Raw genomic sequence first — 20,298 nt, forward strand, 5'->3', positions numbered from 1 at the left:
TGAAACTTATGACCCTTTATAATGGCCTGTGTATTTGTTTGGAGAAGGAAATGGCAACCCACTCCAGTATTCTTGCCTGGGAAATCCCATGGACAGAGGAGCCTGGCGGGATACAGTCCATGGGGTCGCAAGGGTCGGACAAGACTTAGCGACTAAACGAGGTATATATATATATATATATATATACACACACACACACACACACGTATACATATATATGAAGTGAAGTGAAAGTGAAAGTGGCTCAGCCGTGTCTGACTTTTTGTGATCCCATGGACTATACAGTCCATGGTATTCTTCAGGCCAGAATACTGGAGTAGGTAGCCTTTCCCTTCTCCAGGGGATCTTCCCAACCCGGGATCGAACCCAGGTCTCCTACATTGCAGACAGATTCTTTACCAACTAAGCCACAAGGGAAGATGTGTGTATACATATACACGTCTATAGACACACTGCTATACAAAAATCTCATGGTAACAACAAAACAAAAATCTGTAATAGATATACATACAAAAGAGTAAAAGGAATCCAAACATACACTATAGACAGTCATCAAATCACAAGAGAAGAGAACAAAAAAAGGGGAGAAAAGAACAAGAAAAACAAATTTGAAACAATCAACAAAATAGCAATAGGAACATACATAGCAATAATTAGCTTAAATGTGAACAGACTAAATGCTCCAAACAAAGCACATAGGTGGCTTAACTGATACAAAAACAGGACCCACATATATGCTGCATATAAGAAACTCACTTCAGATCTAGAGACACATATGGACTGAAAGTGAGGGGATGGACACATGCCAAAAATGGGATAGGGAAGGAGTGGTAGGCCTAGGCCTCTCCAGGTGTTCCTTGGGGGTCCACCTTAGTATGGTGATGGGTAAAGGGGATACCTGAGTTCTAACCTTTATAAATAGGGGAGACTGTCGGGAGCTGTGTTAGGCATTACTGACAAAATGGAGGCACGGTCCCCAGCCCCATCTCCTCATTCCGCAGGCACGGATCCCGGGATGAAAGGAGTTAGGCCTTGTAATTCTGACTTGTCTTTTCCTCTCCTTGGCTGAGTTGACTCAAAAGGAATATTAAGGTGCTTATTGTTCTTGAGAGGAGCATGAGAAGGCACAAAGCCTTCTGCAATTGTGCTCAGAAAATAATTCATAAAGTTAATCATTGACATTTGTTCAAGGACTTTTACAAAAGAGTGTTTCAGGATGAGCACATAGGCCGTAGCTTGAGGCCATGGGAGGGATTGTATCTGAAGGCTATTTGTGAGGAGAATGTTTATGGCAAAGGAGTTTACTGAATTTAGGGCTTAGAAATAATTAAAATAGTTAGAAGTTAAAGATTTAAGGAATGTTGTAAAGTTAGCATATTTTACTATAGCTTATAGAAGTTAGGAATTTTTAGAGACACTATAGCTAGAAGCCTTTTTAAGAGATAGTGAGCTCAGGATGTTAGGGGCAAACAGGATTTAGGAAGATAAGTAGTAAACTGAGGAATGTAGCATGAGTTACAATGTAATCACAAGTTAACTATAGGACACATTAGAGTTCAGTTCAGTTCAGTTCAGTTCAGTCGCTCAGTCATGTCCGACTCTTTGTGACCCCATGAATCGCAGCACGCCAGGCCTCCCTGTCCATCACCAACTCCTGGAGTTCACTCAAACTCACGTCCATCGAGTCAGTGATGCCATCCAGCCATCTCATCCTCTGTCATCCCCTTCTTCTGCCCCCAATCCCTCCTAGCATCAGAGTCTTTTCCAGTGAGTCAACTCTTCGCATGAGGTGGCCAAAGTACTGGAGTGTCAGCTTTAGCATCATTCCTTCCAAAGAAATCCCAGGGCTGATCTCCTTCAGAATGGCCTTGATTCATGGACCTGACATTCCAGGTTCCTATGCAATATTGCTCTTTACAGCATTGGATCTTGCTTCTATCACCAGTCACATCCACAGCTGGGTATTTTTTCTTTGGCTCCATCCCTTCATTCTTTCTGGAGTTATTTCTCCACTGATCTCCAGTAGCATATTGGGCACCTACTGACCTGGGGAGTTCCTCTTTCAGTATCCTATCATTTTGCCTTTTCATACTGTTCATGGGGTTCTCAAGGCAAGAATACTGAAGTGGTTTGCCATTCCCTTCTCCAGTGGACACATTAGAGGAGGTAGATAATAGATGATAAGGCTGATTCCCAGAGAATCACTGAAGCAGGAACTCTGTTTGAAGAGCAACAATGGTTTACGGAGATGATAAATCTGGGAGAGGGGGAACTGAAAATGTCAAACCTCTGGCCTAATGTTTTTATAAAAGTATAAAAGAGAATCTTAAACTTGGAGTAAACAGGCAGTCCATAGAAAAATGAGAGGCTGTCTCATCACCGCCACCATTCACCTCTTCAGGTTGAATCCCTGGTTGCTGGAGTTGGACTCCGGCAAGTGGCTCCCAGAACAGGGGACACTGAAGAGTAAGTAATCTGGGAATGTAACGCGGGACGGTTAGGATTGTACCTGTGGGTGGCCGGCACCCTTCTGCAGTTTAGGCAGGGTGAGGAGGGTACAGAATCAGTAAGAATATTCTCTAGAAGAATGTGTTTCTCTGCATCTAAGAATATACAAATGTTTATTGAAATATTACTTCATATGTTAGCCCATGGATGTGTTAAAGTAAGCACAGGAAGACTGTCTAAATTTCTATGTTTGTTTTATACTTTGCATGGGCCAGAAAAGGTTCGTGTAGATGCTTTTGCTCTGTGGAATATGATTAGAAATGTCCTGGACCCCCGTCATGAGGCTGTTAGATAGCCTATGGGGGAGGCTATAGAGGTGGATGGCGGTGGGTCTCCACCTTCTGCACAGATCATGTTTTCTGCCATTGACGAAGTAAAGGAGGGAGACTGTGCTCTATTCCCAAGGAAGGAGAGGGCTTACAGGACGCTGCGGCTGGGCGACCTGGCGAGCCCCCTCCCACTCTGCGCAAACCTTTAAAAATTTATCCACCACTTTCTTATTTAAGGTGACCACCACCACCTCCGCTTGTGCCTCCCAGGGCCCAGGAGTTCCCTACTTTGCCTCCAAAGCCTCCCAGAGCATTGCCTAAGGCTTAGAAAGATAGAGGTTTTTTTTTTTTTTTTTTTTAAACAAAGGAGCTTTTAAAGCAGACGCATGCACAATATACTGGAGAAGGCAATGGCACCCCACTCCAGTACTCTTGCCTGGAAAATCCCATGGACGGAGGAGCCTGGTAGGCTGCAGTCCATGGGGTCGCTAAGAGTCGCACACAACTGAGCGACTTCACTTTGACTTTTCACTTTCATGCTTTGGAGGAGGAAATGGCAACCCACTCCAGTGTTCTTGCCTGGAGAATCCCATGGACAGAGGAGTGTGGCGGGCTGCCGTTTATGGGGTCGTACAGAGTTGAACACGACTAAAGTGACTTAGCAGCAGCAGCACAATATATAGAGCTGCTCCTTGGAGAAAACCCCCTCAGGGGGGCCTCACCCAGGCTTAAAAAAAAAAGAAAAAGATTAATCATAATGGAAATGATTCTACAAATAAAAAATGTTTCTCTTGTGGCCAAATGGGGCATTTTTGCCAGCAATGTCCTGCCAAGGAGGGACAACAAGCCATGCCAATCAACCCCAGGTAGCGCAGGACTGGACCTCAGTTCCACCACCGCAACAATATTAACCCCTGACATGCTGGTTACTCTGATTCCAATGGGAGTGGCTGGTCCCCTACCTGAGGGGATTGTAGGACTTGTGCTGGGGCATAGCTCGTTTTCTTTTCAAGGAATTTCGGTGGTGCCTGGTGTAGTAGATTCTGATTATACTGGGGAAATTAAAGTTTTGATCTTGCTGCCTACTAAAACTGTGCGAATTAATAAAGGTCAAAGAATAGCACAGCTTTTGCTTTTACCTTACTATTAGACAGGAAAAACCTTGACTTCTCAAGCTAGGGGCCCCAGAGGATTTGGATCTAGTGATCTAGCTTTTTGGGTGCAGCAGTGAGTCAACTCTTTGCATCAGGTGGCCAAAGTATTGGAGCTTCAGCTTCAGTCCTTCCAACGAATATTCAGGATTGGTTTCTTTTAGGATTGACTGGTTTGATCTCCTTGAAGTCCAAGGGACTCTCAAGAGTCTTCTCCAACACCACTTTTTGAAAGTGATTTTGAAAGCATCAACTCTCATATTCATACATGACTACTGGAAAAACCGTAGCTTCGACTATATGGACCTTTGTTGGCAAAGTGATGTCTTTGCTTTTTAATATGCTCTCTAGGTTTGTCAAGATTTTCTTCCAAGAAGTAATCTTATTTTTTTATTTTCATGGCTGCAGTCATCATCTGCAGTGATTTTGGAGCCCAAGTAAATGAAATTTGTCACTGTTTCCATTGTTACTTAATGTTAATCTCAAGTTACTGAATCTAATTTATGTTTATAGGGAATTTCAACCAAATAGCAGAAAATATTCTTCTCAAGTACCCATGACAGTCACCAAGATAGATCTTTTCTTGGGTCATAAAAATATAGCAATTTAAAAACATTTGAAACTACAAAAAGTATGATCTCTGACCAGAAGAGAATGAAACTAAAATAACAGGAAGAAAATATAACAACTTTTCATCACTTGATATTATGTATATATGTATGTAAATGATCTATGCCATAGAAGAAGTCTCAAGAAACACAGAAAATATTTTGAATTTACTGTAAGTGAAAATATAACAAACCATATCAAATTTTGTGAGATGTAGCTAAAGGAGAGCTTGAAGGAAAAAATCACAGGAATAAATGCTTACATTATTAAGCATGTAATAATTCTCAAATCAATTATTAATACCTATGCACTGACATAAAAAAAGGAGAGTAAAAACCCCAAATGAAGTTGAAGTGTGAATATAGTAAATATATAAACATTAATAAATGAAATAAAGGGAGGAGCTAAGATGGCAGAGGAATAGGACGGGGAGACCACTTTCTCCTCCACAAATTCATCAAAAGAATATTTAAACGCCAAGTAAATTCCACAAAACAGCTTCTGAATGCAGGCAGAGGACATCAGGCACCCAGAAAAGCAACCCATTGTCTTCTAAAGGAGGTAGGAAAAAATATAAAAGACAAAAAAAGAGACAAAAGAGGGAGGGACGGAGCTCCGTCCTGGGAAGGGAGTCTTAAAAAGAGAAAAGTTTCCAAACACCAGGAGATACTCTCACTGCCGAGTCTGTGCCGAGCCTTGGAAGCACAGAGGGCAACATAACAGGGAGGAAAAATAAACAATTAAAACCCACAAATTAGGAGCCCAGCGGTAACTCCCCCAGCAGAGAAGCATCGAAGATGCCTGCACCCGCCACTAGCAAGCGGGGCCTGGGCAGGGAGGTGCAGGCTGCATCGCTTAGAGTAAGGATCTGGCTTGAATGCCCTGAGCGCTATCTGAGCAAACTAATTTGGGCTAGTAAACCAGACTGTGGGATATCTACCACGCAAAAAGCCAGCCCTAACCTAAGACACCTCCAGGCCTGCAAACGGAACAAAGGACTGAACAGAGATAGCTGGCTGCAGACCATCCCCCTCCGGTGACAGGCAGCCAGAGCTGGAAGGGGGCAATCGCAGCCCCAGAGAGACATTATCTACAAAACTGTAAGCGGGCTTCTTTGCTAACTAAGACTTCTTGGGGTTCTGGATGGTCAACATCCGCCTGAGAAGGTGCACCGGTTGTACACCCAGAAAACCGAGCGGTGGGGAGGCGCTAAGTCACAGCAACCACGCTTGCCAAACACCTCATCACCTGAGCTGCTCGGACCTGGGAAGGGCACAAAATGCAGGCCCAACTGAGTCTGTGCCTCTGAGGACTACCCGAGTGCCTGAACCTGAGCGGCTTAGACCTGGGAGGTGCAGGCAACCCAGGGCCGGCCTCAGATGGTTCCCGGTGAAGCAACCTAGAGCCTGAGCAGTGTGGGCAGGGAGGCTACATATGCCGTGAGCGGGGGCAGACCCAGTGTGGCTGAGGCACTGTGAGCACACGCCAGAGTTATTTGTTTGCAGCGTCCCTCCCTCCCCACAGCGGACTGAACAAGTGAACCTAAAAAAAAAAAAAAAAAAAAAGTGTCCACCACCCCCCCCTTTGTATCAGGGCGGAAATGAGACACTGAAGAGACCAGCAAACAGAAGAAGCTATAACAGAGGGAACCGCCTTGGAAGCGACAGGCAATAGATTAAAACCCTGTCGTTAGTACCGACTACATAGGAAGGGGCCTATAGATCTTGAGAAATATAAGCCGGACCAAGGAACTAGCCGAAAATGAACTGACCCCACAATACCCACAACAACACCAGAGAAAGTCCTAGATATATTTTAACTATTTTTACGATCATTTTTCCTTTCTTTTTAAAAAAATTTAAAAAAAAATTTTAAGTCCTCTATTACTCCTTTAATTTTCACTTTTATAACCTACTATTACTTTGCAAAAAAAAGACCCTATTTTTTTTAAAAGCAAACTTCATATATATATTTTTTATAATTTTTGTGACCTTTTTTTCCCCCCCGTTTTCCTCTTTCTTTCTTTTTTTTCCTTTTCTTTAACATTGTATTTTTGAAATTCCAAACTCTACTCTAGATTTTTAATTTTAGCTTTTTGGTATTTGTTATCAATTTTGCACCTATATTTTCTTTATAATTTTTGTGACTTTTTTTTTTCTTTTCCTCTCTTTCTTTTCCTTCTTCTTTTCTTTAACATTGTATTTTTGAAATTCCAAACTCTACTCTAGATTTTTAATTTTTGCTTTTAGGTATTTGTTACCAATTTTGTACCTTTAAGAACCCAATCTTCAGTACCCATTTTTTACTTGGGAGCAAGATTACTGGCTTGTCTGCTCTCTCACCCTTTGGACTCTTCTTTTTCTCCACCAGGTCGCCTGTGTCTCCTCCCTAACCCCTCTCTACTCTACCCAACTCTGTGAATTTCTGTGTGTTCCAGACGGTGGAGAACACTTAGGGAACTGATTACTGGCTGGATCTGTCTCTCTCCTTTTCATTCCCCCCTTTTATCCTCCTGGTCACCTCTGTCTCTTTCCTCCCTCTTCTTTTCTCTGTATAACTCCGTGAACATCTCTGAGTGGTCCAGTTGTGCAGTGCACACAAGGAAGTAATTACTGGTTAGCCCGCTCTCTCCTCTACTGATCCCACCTCATCTCATTCAGGTCACCTCTAACTCCCTCCTCCCTCTTCTCTTCTCCATGTAACGCTGTGAACCTCTCTGGGTGACCCTCACGGTGGAGAAACTTTTCATCTTTAACCTAGATGTTTTATCAATGGTGCTGTATAGAAGGAGAAGTTTTGAGACTACTGTAAAAATAAGACCGATAACTGGAAGCAGGAGGCTTAAGTCCAAACCCTGACTCCAGGGAACTCCTGACTCCAGGGAACACCAATTGACAGGAGCTCATCAAACGCCTCCATACCTACACTGAAACCAAGCACCACACAAGGACCAACAAGTTCCAGGGCAAGACATACCAAGCAAATTCTCCAGCAACACAGGAATACAGCCCTGAGCTCTAATATACAGGCTGCCCAAAGTTACTCCAATCCATAGACATCTCATAACTCATTATTGGACACTTCATTGCACTCCAGAGAGAAGAAATCCAGCTCCACCCACCAGAACACCGACACAAGCTTCCCTAACCAAGAAACCTTGACAAGCCACCTGTACAAACCCACACACAGTGATGAAACTCCACAATAAAGAGAACTCCACAAACTGCCTGAATACAGAAAGGACACCCCAAACTCAGCAATATAAACAAGATGAAGAGCCAGAGGAATACCCAGCAGGTAAAGGAACAGGATAAATGCCCACCAAACCAAACAAAAGAGGAAGAGATAGGGAATCTACCTGATAAAGAATTCCGAATAAGGATAGCGAAATTGATCCAAAATCTTAAAATCAAGATGGAATCACAGATAAATAGCCTGGAGACAAGGATTGAAAAGATGCAAGAAAGGTTTAACAAGGACCTAGAAGAAATAAAAAAGAGTCAATATATAATGAATAATGCAATAAATGAGATCAAAAACACTCTGGAGGCAACAAATAGAATAACAGAGGCAGAAGATAGGATTAGTGAATTAGAAGATAGAATGGTAGAAATAAATGAATCAGAGAGGAAAAAAGAAAAATGAATTAAAAGAAATGAGGACAATCTCAGAGACCTCCAGGACAGTATTAAATGCTACAACATTCGAATCATAGGAATCCCAGAAGAAGAAGACAAAAAGAAAGACCATGAGAAAATACTTGAGGAGATAATAGTTGAAAACTTCCCTAAAATGGGGAAGGAAATAATCACTCAAGTCCAAGAAACCCAGAGAGTCCCAAACAAGATAAACCCAAGGCGAAACACCCCAAGACACATATTAATCAAATTAACAAAGATCAAACACAAAGAACAAATATTAAAAGCAGCAAGGGAAAAACAACAAATAACACACAAGGGAATTCCCATAAGGATAACAGCTGATCTTTCAATAGAAACTCTTCAAGCCAGGAGGGAATGGCAAGACATACTTAAAGTGATGAAAGAAAATAACCTACAGCCCAGATTATTGTACCCAGCAAGGATCTCATTCAAATATGAAGGAGAAATCAAAAGCTTTACAGACAAGCAAAAGCTGAGAGAATTCAGCACCACCAAACCAGCTCTCCAACAAATACTAAAGGATATTCTCTATACAGGAAACACAAAAAGGGTGTATAAATTTGAACCCAAAACAATAAAGTAAATGGCAACAGGATCATACATATCAATAATTACCTTAAACGTAAATGGGTTGAATGCCCCAACCAAAAGACAAAGACTGGCTGAATGGATACAAACACAAGACCCCTACATATGTTGTCTACAGGAGACCCACCTCAAAACAGGGGATACATACAGGCTGAAAGTGAAGGGCTGGAAAAAGATTTTCCATGCAAATAGGGACCAAAAGAAAGCAGGAGTAGCAATACTCATATCAGACAAAATAGACTTTAAAACAAAGGCTGTGAAAAGAGACAAAGACGGTCACTACATAATGATCAAAGGATCAATCCAAGAAGAAGATATAACAATTATAAATATATATGCACCCAACATAGGAGCACTGCAATATGTAAGACAAATGCTAACAAGTATGAAAGGAGAAATTAACAATAACACAATAATAGTGGGAGACTTTAATACCCCCACTCACCACTATGGATAGATCAACTAAACAGAAAATTAACAAGGAAACACAAACTTTAAATGATACAATAGACCAGTTAGACCTAATTGATATCTATAGAACATTTCATCCCAAAACAATGAATTTCAACTTTTTCTCAAGCCCACATGGAACCTTCTCCAGGATAGATCACATCCTGGGCCATAAATCTAGCCTCAGTAAATTCAAAAAAATTGAAATCATTCCAAGCATCTTTTCTGACCACAATGCAGTAAGATTAGATCTCAATTACAGAAGAAAAACTAAACTATTAAAATTCCAACATACGGAGGCTGAACAACAAGCTGCTGAATAACCAACAAATCACAGAAGAAATCAAAAAAGAAATCAAAATATGCATAGAAACAAATGAAAATGAAAACACAACAACCTCAAACCTGTGGGACACTGTAAAAGCAGTCCTAAGGGGAAAGTTCATAGCAATACAGGCATACCTCAAGAAACAAGAAAAAAGTCAAATAAATAACCTAACTCTACACCTAAAGCAACTAGAAAAGGAAGAAATGAAGAACCCCAGGGTTAGTAGAAGGAAAGAAATCTTAAAAATTAGGGCAGAAATAAATGCAAAAGAAACAAAAGAGACCATAGCAAAAATCAACAAAGCCAAAAGCTGGTTCTTTGAAAGGATAAATAAAATTGACAAACCATTAGCCAGACTCATCAAGAAACAAAGGGAGAAAAATCAAATCAATAAAATTAGAAATGAAAATGGAGAGATCATAACAGACAACACAGAAATACAAAGGATCATAAGAGACTACTATCAGCAATTATATGCCAATAAAATGGACAACATGGAAGAAATGGACAAATTCTTAGAAAAGTACAACTTTCCAAAACTGAATGAGGAAGAAATAGAAAATCTTAACAGACCCATCACAAGCACAGAAATTGAAACTGTAATCAGAAATCTTCCAGCAAACAAAAGCCCAGGTCCAGACGGCTTCACAGCTGAGTTCTACCAAAAACTTAGAGAAGAGCTAACACCTATTCTACTCAAACTCTTCCAGAAAATTGCAGAGGAAAGTAAACTTCCAAACTCATTCTATGAGGCCACCATCACCCTAATACCAAAACCTGACAAAGATGCCACAAAAAAAGAAAACTACAGGCCGATATCACTGATGAACATAGATGCAAAAATCCTTAACAAAATTCTAGCAACCAGAATCCAACAACACATTAAAAAGATCATATACCATGACCAAGTGCGCTTTATCCCAGGGATGAAAGGATTCTTCAATATCCGCAAATCAATCAATGTAATACACCACATTAACAAATTGAAAAATAAAAACCATATGATTATCTCAATAGATGCAGAGAAAGCCTTTGACAAAAGTCAACATCCATTTATGATAAGAACTCTCCAGAAAGCAGGAATAGAAGGAACATACCTCAACATAATAAAAGCTATATATGACAAACCCACAGCAAACATTATCCTCAATGGTGAAAAATTGAAAGCATTTCCTCTAAAGTCAGGAACAAGACAAGGGTGCCCACTTTCACCATTACTATTCAACATAGTTTTAGAAGTTTTGGCCACAGCAATCAGAGCAGAAAAAGAAATAAAAGGAATCCAAATTGGAAAAGAAGAAGTAAAACTCTCACTATTTGCAGATGACATGATCCTCTACATAGAAAACCCTAAAGACTCCACCAGAAAATTACTAGAACTAATCAATGAATATAGTAAAGTTGCAGGATGTAAAATCAACACACAGAAATCCCTTGCATTCCTATACACTAATAATGAGAAAATAGAAAGAGAAATTAAGGAAACAATTCCATTCACCATTGCAATGAAAAGAATAAAATACTTAGGAATATAGCTACCTAAAGAAACTAAAGACCTATATATAGAAAACTATAAAAGAAAGAAATCAAAGAGGACACTAATAGATGGAGAAATATACCATGTTCATGGATTGGAAGAATCAATATAGTGAAAATGAGTATATTACCCAAAGCAATCTATAGATTCAATGCAATCCCTATCAAGCTACCAACAGTATTCTTCACAGAGCTAGAACAAATAATTTCACAATTTGTATGGAAATACAAAAAACCTCAAATACCCAAAGCCATCTTGAGAAAGAAGAATGGAACTGGAGGAATCAACCTGCCTGACTTCAGGCTCTACTACAAAGCCACAGTCATCAAGACAGTATGGTACTGGCACAAAGACAGAAATATTGATCAATGGAACAAAACAGAAAGCCCAGAGATAAATCCATGCACCTATGGACACCTTATCTTTGACAAAGGAGGCAAGAATATACAATGGATTAAAAACAATCTCTTTAACAAGTGGTGCTGGGAAAACTGTAAAAGAATGAAACTAGAACACTTTCTAACACCATACACAAAAATAAACTCAAAATGGGTTAAAGATCTAAACGTAAGATCAGAAACTATAAAACTCCTAGAGGGGAACATAGGCAAAACACTCTCTGACATACATCACAGCAGGATCCTCTATGACCCACCTCCCAGAATACTGGAAATAAAGGCAAAAATAAACAAATGGGACCTAATTAAACTTAAAAGCTTCTGCACAACAAAGGAAATTATAAGCAAGGTGAAAAGGCAGCCTTCAGAATGGGAGAAAATAATAGCAAATGAAACAACTGACAAACAACTAATCTCAAAAATATACAAGCAACTCCTACAGCTCAATTCCAGAAAAATAAATGACCCAATCAAAAAATGGGCCAAAGAACTAAATAGACATTTCTCCAAAGAAGACATACAGATGGCTAACAAACACATGAAAAGATGCTCAACATCACTCATTATCAGAGAAATGCAAATCAAAACCACTATTCATGCTGGTCAGAATGGCTGCTATCCAAAAGTCTACAAGCAATAAATGCTGGAGAGGGTGTGGAGAAAAGGGAACCCTCTTACACTGTTGGTGGGAATGCAAACTAGTACAGCCACTGTGGAGAACAGTGTGGAGATTCCTTAAAAAACTGAAAATAGAACGGCCTTATGACCCATCAACCCCACTTCTGGGCATACATGCCGAGAAAACCAGAATTGAAAGAGACACGTGTACCCCAATGTTCATCGCAGCACTGTTTATAATAGCCAAGACATGGAAGCAACCTAGATGTCCATCAGTAGACGAATGGATAAGAAAGCTGTGGTACATATACACAATGGAGTATTACTCAGCCATTAAAAAGAATACATTTGAAACAGTTCTAATGAGGTGGATGAAACTGGAGCCTATTATACAGAGTGAAGTAAGCCAGAAAGAAAAACACCAATACAGTACAGTAATGCATATATATGGAATTTAGAAAGATGGTAACAATAACTCTGTATACAAGACAGCAAAAGAGACATTGATATATAGAACAGTCTTTTGGACTCTATGGGAGAGGGAGAGGGTGGGATGATTTGGGAGAATGGCATTGAAACATGTATATCATATATGAAATGAGTCGCCAGCCCAGGTTCGATGAAGGTTACTGGATGCTTGGGGCTGGTGCACTGGGATGACCCAGAAGGATGGAATGGGGATGGAGGAGGGTTCAGGATGGGGAACACATGTATGCCTGTGGTGGATTCATTTTGATATAGGGCAAAACCAATACAATATTGTAAAGTTAAAAAAAAAAAAAAAAGACCTAAGAAGGCATAACATTCAGAGGGCCCCTGGGATATGAACCAGTCTTCTAGGTCTCAACCTTGGGTGATTTTTGCCCCACCCCCGACCCCAGAGATATGGAAGGGGAGGAAGTGCTGCTACTGGCATCTACTCAGTAGAGACCAGGACACTGCTACACATTCTGCAAGACAGCTCTCCACAACAAAGAATGATTCTCCTCCAAACGTCAATAGTGCCAAAGTTGAAAAATCCACAGCAGATAAACAAGGCACGGGCCTTTCACCCCAACAATCTTGATGCCTTCTTTTGAGTCTGAGAACCTTCTCTTCATAAGAGCTTTTTGTAGTCATAATCTAGTTTACTCAACTGGGTGGTAACTCTTCAATTGAGGAAGTCAATGGGCCCCTGAAGGATCTTGGCCCCATATCCTTCCTCTTTCCTCTCTTGTATCGTGAAAGAGCAGACAGAACCAAGCTCATCCAATTCAGACTTTCTACAGAACTTTGAATGTTAAGCTAAATATTTCAATATAAAAGAAACAAAGTTTTCTAGCAATTAGGCACATCTGATGTGAAATTCCTGCTGATGTGAAATTCCTGCTTTTAAGTCTCCCTCTAGGGGCTTCTCTGGTGGCTCAGATGGTAAAGAATTATCCAGCAATGCAGGAAACCCAGGCTTGATTCCTCTAGAAGATCCCCTGGAGGAGGAAATGGCAACCTACTCCAGTATTCTTGCCTGGAGAATTCCATGGACAGCGGAGCCTGGTGGGCTAAAGTCCATGGGGTTGCAAAGAGTCAGACATGACTGAGTGACTAACACTTTCACTTTTTCACACTTCAAGGCTCCTTTTAGCTGACTCATCAGTTTTAAATCTACTTTCCCAGTTTCTCTTGGATTTTCTGAGCTACACCATATTGTCTCAGTAAATTACCTTTTTGTTTAAAAAAAATAAATGAAATAAAAAGCAAAATGTAAGAGAGAAGAATAAAATAAAAGCAGATTCTTTGAAAAGTTAAAAAGGAATAAAATTTTAATTAGAATTACAGACTAAAAGAGAATTACAACCTGTCAATATCAGGAAGAAGAGAGACATTAAAAGGGTAATAAGGGAATTCTGCAAATGTTCATAAGATTTCAATTTAGAAGAAATACAACAATTTCTCAAAAATCACAAAGTACCATAGCTTGCCTAATTTGAAATAGATAACCTCTGAATATTCCTGTAAATATTAAGTAGATTAAATTTATTTTTCCCCAGTTTTATGGAGATACAATTGATAAGTTAAATCTGTAAGCATTTAAGGTGTATAATTTTACATGTATATTATGTAGAAATTATCACCACAATCAAGCTAATAATTAACACATCCATCACCTCACATAATTTCCATTTTCTTCCTTTCTTCTCCCTGTAGTGAGAAACAGTTAAGATCAAACCTCTTAGAAAATTTCAGTATACAACACAGTATTGTTAACTATAGTCTCATTGCTGTGCATTAGATCTCCAGAAATTATTCTTTGTCCTTAGCTAATACTTTGTTCAATCAATTGACTAACATCTCTGCACTGCCCCTCTATCCCCAGCTCCTGGTAATTACCATTCTATTCTCTGCTCCTATGAGTTTGACTACTTTAGATCCCATGTATAAGTGAGACCATGCAGTATTTGTCATCCTGAATCTAGTTTATTTTACTTAGCATGATGTCCTTTAGGTTAATTCATGTTGTCACAAATGTCAGGACTTTCTTCTTTTTTTACAAGGCTGTCTTCCCTCATAGCTCAGTCGATAAAGAATATGCCTGCAATGCAGGAGACCCGGGTTCAATTCCTGGGTCGAAAGATCCTCTGGATAAGGAAATGGCTACCCACTCCAGTATTCTTGCCTGGAGAATCCCATGAACAGAGGAGCTTGGCGGGCTATAGTCTATGGGATTGCAAGAGTTGGACATGACTTAGTGACTAAACAACCATCACATGTAGATACATTACATTTTCTCTATCCGTTTATCTGCTGATGGACATTTCGGTTGTTTCTATCTTGGTTATCATGAATAAGAGTGCAGGTATCTCTTCAACATCCTGATTTTGTATCCTTTGGATATAGACCCGAAAGTGTTAGTGTTGGATCACTGATTAGTTCTTAAATATAATTGAATCTATAGTTTGATAGAGGAGAACATAGGCAAAACACCCTCCGACATAAATCACGGCAGGTTCCTCTATGACCCACATCCCAGAATATTGGAAATAAAAGCAAAAATAAACAAATGGGACCTAATTAAACTTAAAAGCTTCTGCACAACAAAGGAAACTATAAGCAAGGTGAAAGTACAACCTTCAGAATGGGAGAAAATAATAGCAAATGAAGCAACTGACAAACAACTAATCTCAAAAATATACAAACAACTCCTGCAGCTCAATTCCAGAAAAATAAATGACCCAATCAAAAAATGGGCCAAAGTACTAAACAGACATTTCTGCAAAGAAGACATACAGTTGGCTAACAAACACATGAAAAGATGCTCAACATCACTCATTATCAGAGAAATGCAAATCAAAACCACTATTCATGCTGGTCAGAATGGCTGCTATCCAAAAGTCTACAAGTAATAAATGCTGGAGAGGGTGTGGAGAAAAGGGAACCCTCTTACACTGTTGGTGGGAATGCAAACTAGTACAGCCACTATGGAGAACAGTGTGGAGATTCCTTAAAAAACTGGGAATAGAACTGCCTTATGACGCAGCAATCCCACTGCTGGGCATACACACTGAGGAAACCAGAATTGAAAGAGACACGTGTACCCCAATGTTCATCGCAGCCCTGTTTATAATAGCCAAGCCATGGAAGCAACCTAGATGTCCATCAGTAGATGAATGGATAAGAAAGCTGTGGTACATATACACAATGGAGTATTACTCAGCCATTAAAAAGAATACATTTGAATCAGTTCTAATGAGGTGGATGAAACTGGAGCCTATTATACAGAGTGAAGTAAGCCAGAAAGACAAACACCAATACAGTATAATAATGCATATATATGGAATTTAGAAAGATAGTAATGATAACCCTGTATACGAGACAGCAAAAGAGACACAGATGTATAGAACAGTGTTTTTGACTCTGTGGGAGAGGGCGAGGGTGGGATGATTTGGGAGAATGGCATTGAAACATGTATAATATCATATAAGAAACGAATTGCCAGTCCAGGTTTGATGCAGGATACAGGATGCTCGGGGCTGGTGCACTGGGATGACCCAGAGGGATGGTATGGGGAGGGGGGTTCAGGTTGGGGAACACATGTACACCTGTGGCAGATTCATGTTGATGTATGGCAAAACCAATACAATATTGTAAAGTAATTAGCCTCCAATTAAAATAAATAAATTTATATTAAAAAAAATCAAAAAGTAAATCTTCAGGTTCAGATGATTTTACTACTAAACTTTACCTAACATTTAAAGAATAAATAAATTAAAATTACTTATTTAATTAAATAAAAATAAAAAATTCTACATAATTTCTTCCATATAATAGTAGGGGAAGGAACACTTCTCAACTCATTTTATGAAGCCAGTACTACTCTGATACCAAAACAGACAAAGTCAAATCAAAAAGAGGGTACTATAGGTGAACATCCCTCACAAACTTAGTTCTGAACAAAATATTATCAATCCAATTGAATTGTATATTTAAAAAATCCACAACCAAGTGAAATTTATCCTATGAATGTAAGGCTGGCTCAATATTTGAAAATCAATCAATCCACCATGTGTAAAAATAGTCTAAAAGAAGAAAAACCACATACTCATTAATAGATGCAGGAAGAGACTCTGATCAAACAATAAAAACTCTCTGCAAAATCAAAATAGAAACAATTTCTTCAAGGTGATAAAGATTATATACGTAAAAAAAATTTTAATGAAGAAAGACCAAATTCTTTCCCTATGAGATCAGGAACAAGTCAAGAATGTCCATTCTCAATAATCACATTCATTATCATACTGTCCCTAACCAGTGAAACATGTTAAGAAAAAGAAATAAAGGGCATAGATTGGCACTCATAAAAGAAACCGTCCATATTCTCTGATGACCTGATTGTCTATGTATAAAACCAAGGAATCTACAAAACACTCCTAAACCTAACAAGTGAGCTTAGCAGGGTCAGAGGATAATAGGTCAACACACAAATATCAATCATTTTTCTATGTGCAATTAATAAACAACTAGAAATAAAAATTCCTTAAAGTTCCAAATCATGAAATGAAATACACACACACACATTTAAATAGGTACTGGATCTGTATGTGCTCAGTCACTATGTTGTGTTCTACTATTTGCAGACCCGTGGACTGTAGCCCAGCAGGCTACTCTGTCCATGAGATTTTCCAGGCGAGAATACTAGAGTGGGTTGCCATTTCCTTCTCCAATGGGATCTGTATAATGAAACCTAAAAATGGTGATAACATATATACACTATTATGCATAAAACAGATAGCTAGTGGGAAGCTGCTGTATTGCACATGCAGCTTAGCTTGGTGCTCTGTGATGACCTAGAAGGATGGGACAGGGAGGTGGAAGGGAGGCTCAGAGGGAAGGGATATGTATACATAGAGCTGATTCACTTCATTGTATAGCAGAAACTAAGGTAATATTGTAAAGCAATTATACTACGCTAGGAAAAATCAATGGAGAGGGCAATGGCAACCCACTTCAGTACTCCTGCCTGGAAAATCCCATGGACAGAGGAGCCTGGTAGGCTGCAGTCCATGGGGTCACTAAAAGTCAGATATGACTGAGCGTCTTCACTTTCACTTTTCACTTTCATGCACTGGAGAAGGAAATGGCAACCCACTCCAGTGTTCTTGCTTGGAGAATCCTAGGGATGGAGGAGCCTCGTGGGCTGTCGCCTATGTGGTTGCACAGAGTCGGACACGACTGAAGTGACTTAGCAGCAGCAGCAGGAAAAATCAAAGATCTAATTTAATGAAAAGAGATACTGTGTTTAAGTATTTGAAATCTCAGCATAATAACAATGTTAATTCTCTCCAAAGTGATGTGTAGATTTAATGTAATATTGATAAGAATCACAGCAAATTTTTGTAGATATATAAAATATAATACAAAAGATTTTCAGGAAAGGCCAAACAGTTTAATAGATAAAATGCTTTTGGAGAAGAATATAGTTGGATGAATAGCACTATCTATATTGAGACTTTTTGTAAAGAGATATACACATAAGTCAATGGGACAGAAAAGAGTTCAGATATAAGCCAACAGAAGTATGACCACTTGACTTTTGACCAATGCACAAAAGGCAATTGAAAGATGAAAGAGTAGTATTTTCAAAAAATGCTGTTAGAACAATTAGTCATCTACATGCAAAAAATAATACAGATCTAAACTTTACATCTTATACAAAGAGTAACTCAAAATGGATCATAGATATGTGTAATATGTAAAATTACAAAAGTTTAGAAGAAAATATAAAATAAAATCATGTTTTGGGGTCAGGCACAGAGTTCCAGAAAAGACAGCAAGGGCAGGAACATTAAGAAAAACATGATAAATTTGATTTTAATATTTAAAATCTTATTTTCTGCCAAAGACATTGTCAAGAAAATGAAATGACTAGTTACAGTTTGGGAAAAACATTTGCAAAGAATATCCATCAAAGACATTTATCCAGAATATATAAAGAATTCTCAACAATTCAATAATAACGAAACAACTCATATTTTTAAAAGAGGGTAGAGGGTCTGAACAAATATGTTATCAAAAAGACTGTAAAAATGCAACTAAGCACAGGAAAATGATCAGCATCATTAGCTATCCACGAAATGACAATTGAAACCACAATTAAACTACATGTCTATTAGAGTGGTTAATTTTTAAAAAGTATTAATATCAAATTCTGGCAATTATGTGGAGCAACTGAAATTCTCTTTGCTGGTTGGAGGGCAAAATGGCACTCTGGAGAGCAGTTTAGCAGTTTCTTATAAAGTTAAACACTTAAAATATGATGCAGTAATCCTATTCTGAGAGGAATAAAAGCTGCGTTTGTACATGAAACTCAGAACACATTTATTTATATTCATTATGCTTGGAAACAACCCAGTGTCCTTCAGTTGGTATACTGTGTTACCTCCAAACATGAAATATTACTAAGGAATTAAAAGAAACACACTGCTGATCACGCAACAGCATAGAAAAGATCCCAAAGGCACTATGCTCTGTGTAAGTAGATAATCTCTAAAGGTTACATACTATTTGATTCCATTTATATAATATTCTCAACGTGACAAAACAACAGTGATAAAGAATAGACCAGTAGATTTTCCCAGTAGTTATCGGCAGGCGGGGGGCGGGGGGAGTGTGAGAGGGATGACTACAAAGGAAGAGTGTGAGGGAGTGTTTTGGGGTGATGAAACGTCTTGTATCGTGATTGTGCTGATGGTTAAGTGAGTTAAAATTCACAGATCTGTATATTTAAAAAGGTAAATTTACTGTATAATTTTTAAAAATTTGACTCACCATAGAGTAGAAGAAAAGGTGTTCTGATAGTGTCAAGTCATTAAACAATAAGTCGCCCTGTGGGCAAAAGCCCAGATTTTCTCGAATTTCAGTTATATTCTTTGTGATGTCATATCCATCAATAAAAACCTCTCCTCTGGTAGGAGGGTAATGACCTACAAACAAGCCAAAGACATGACAGAACTGAACTTTGGTAAGAAAGCATAAGATGTTGCAAGTTAACATCTCAAATTCAGCCTATTTGTGAATTACTCAAAAGAATTAACACTGTCTCTTGTAAAAGAATAGTTACAGGAAAGTATCAATAGTTACACCTCAGTGGCAGGATTAGCTGTCTTAAATTTCTTTTTATTTTCATTTTTGCTTAAATATATTAATTTTCTACAATGGATTGGGTTATATTGGTAATAAAAACATTTAAATATTTGCTATATTTCAATGTATTTGCATTGCAATCAGTCAATTACTACATATGTGAACCATATTAGGTACTGTGTAGATGCTAAGGAAAAAATAAGATCTGGAATATGTAACTTTTGTCCTGAAGAAATTTAAATATTAATAACAATCAGTTCAGGTCTTGTGGGAAATTATTTGATAATATGTAAAAAATGAAACTATAAAACCATTTAAAACACTTGAATCATTGATCCTATTGAAGAATATATTCTTTTTTATTGAGATATTGACATATAACATAGTAATTTCAAGTGTACAATGTAATTTGACATTTGTATATAGTGTGAAATGATGAAGAAAAAAACTAGAGTTAACTAGAGTTAACATCCAGCACCATACAGTTATAATCTTTTTCTTACTGTTAGAACTTAAAGGTTTACTCTCTTAGCAACCTTCAAATTTACAGTACAGTAACTGTA

At 38.6% G+C, this 20,298-nt stretch overlaps 1 protein-coding gene across 1 annotated transcript in view; it reads right to left on the bottom strand.

The window, feature by feature from the left end:
- Nucleotides 1-20,298, bottom strand: part of LOC113883814 (ATP-binding cassette sub-family A member 3-like) — a 201,960-nt gene that overhangs the window by 86,346 nt on the left and 95,316 nt on the right. Inside the window, exon 12 of the mRNA XM_027527832.1 lies at nucleotides 19,421-19,549. Coding sequence (XP_027383633.1) covers nucleotides 19,421-19,549 — 129 coding nt within the window. The remainder of the gene's footprint in view (nucleotides 1-19,420; nucleotides 19,550-20,298) is intronic.

Source organism: Bos indicus x Bos taurus, chromosome 25 (genome assembly GCF_003369695.1).
Source record: "Bos indicus x Bos taurus breed Angus x Brahman F1 hybrid chromosome 25, Bos_hybrid_MaternalHap_v2.0, whole genome shotgun sequence".
Classification (NCBI taxonomy): domain Eukaryota; kingdom Metazoa; phylum Chordata; class Mammalia; order Artiodactyla; family Bovidae; genus Bos; species Bos indicus x Bos taurus.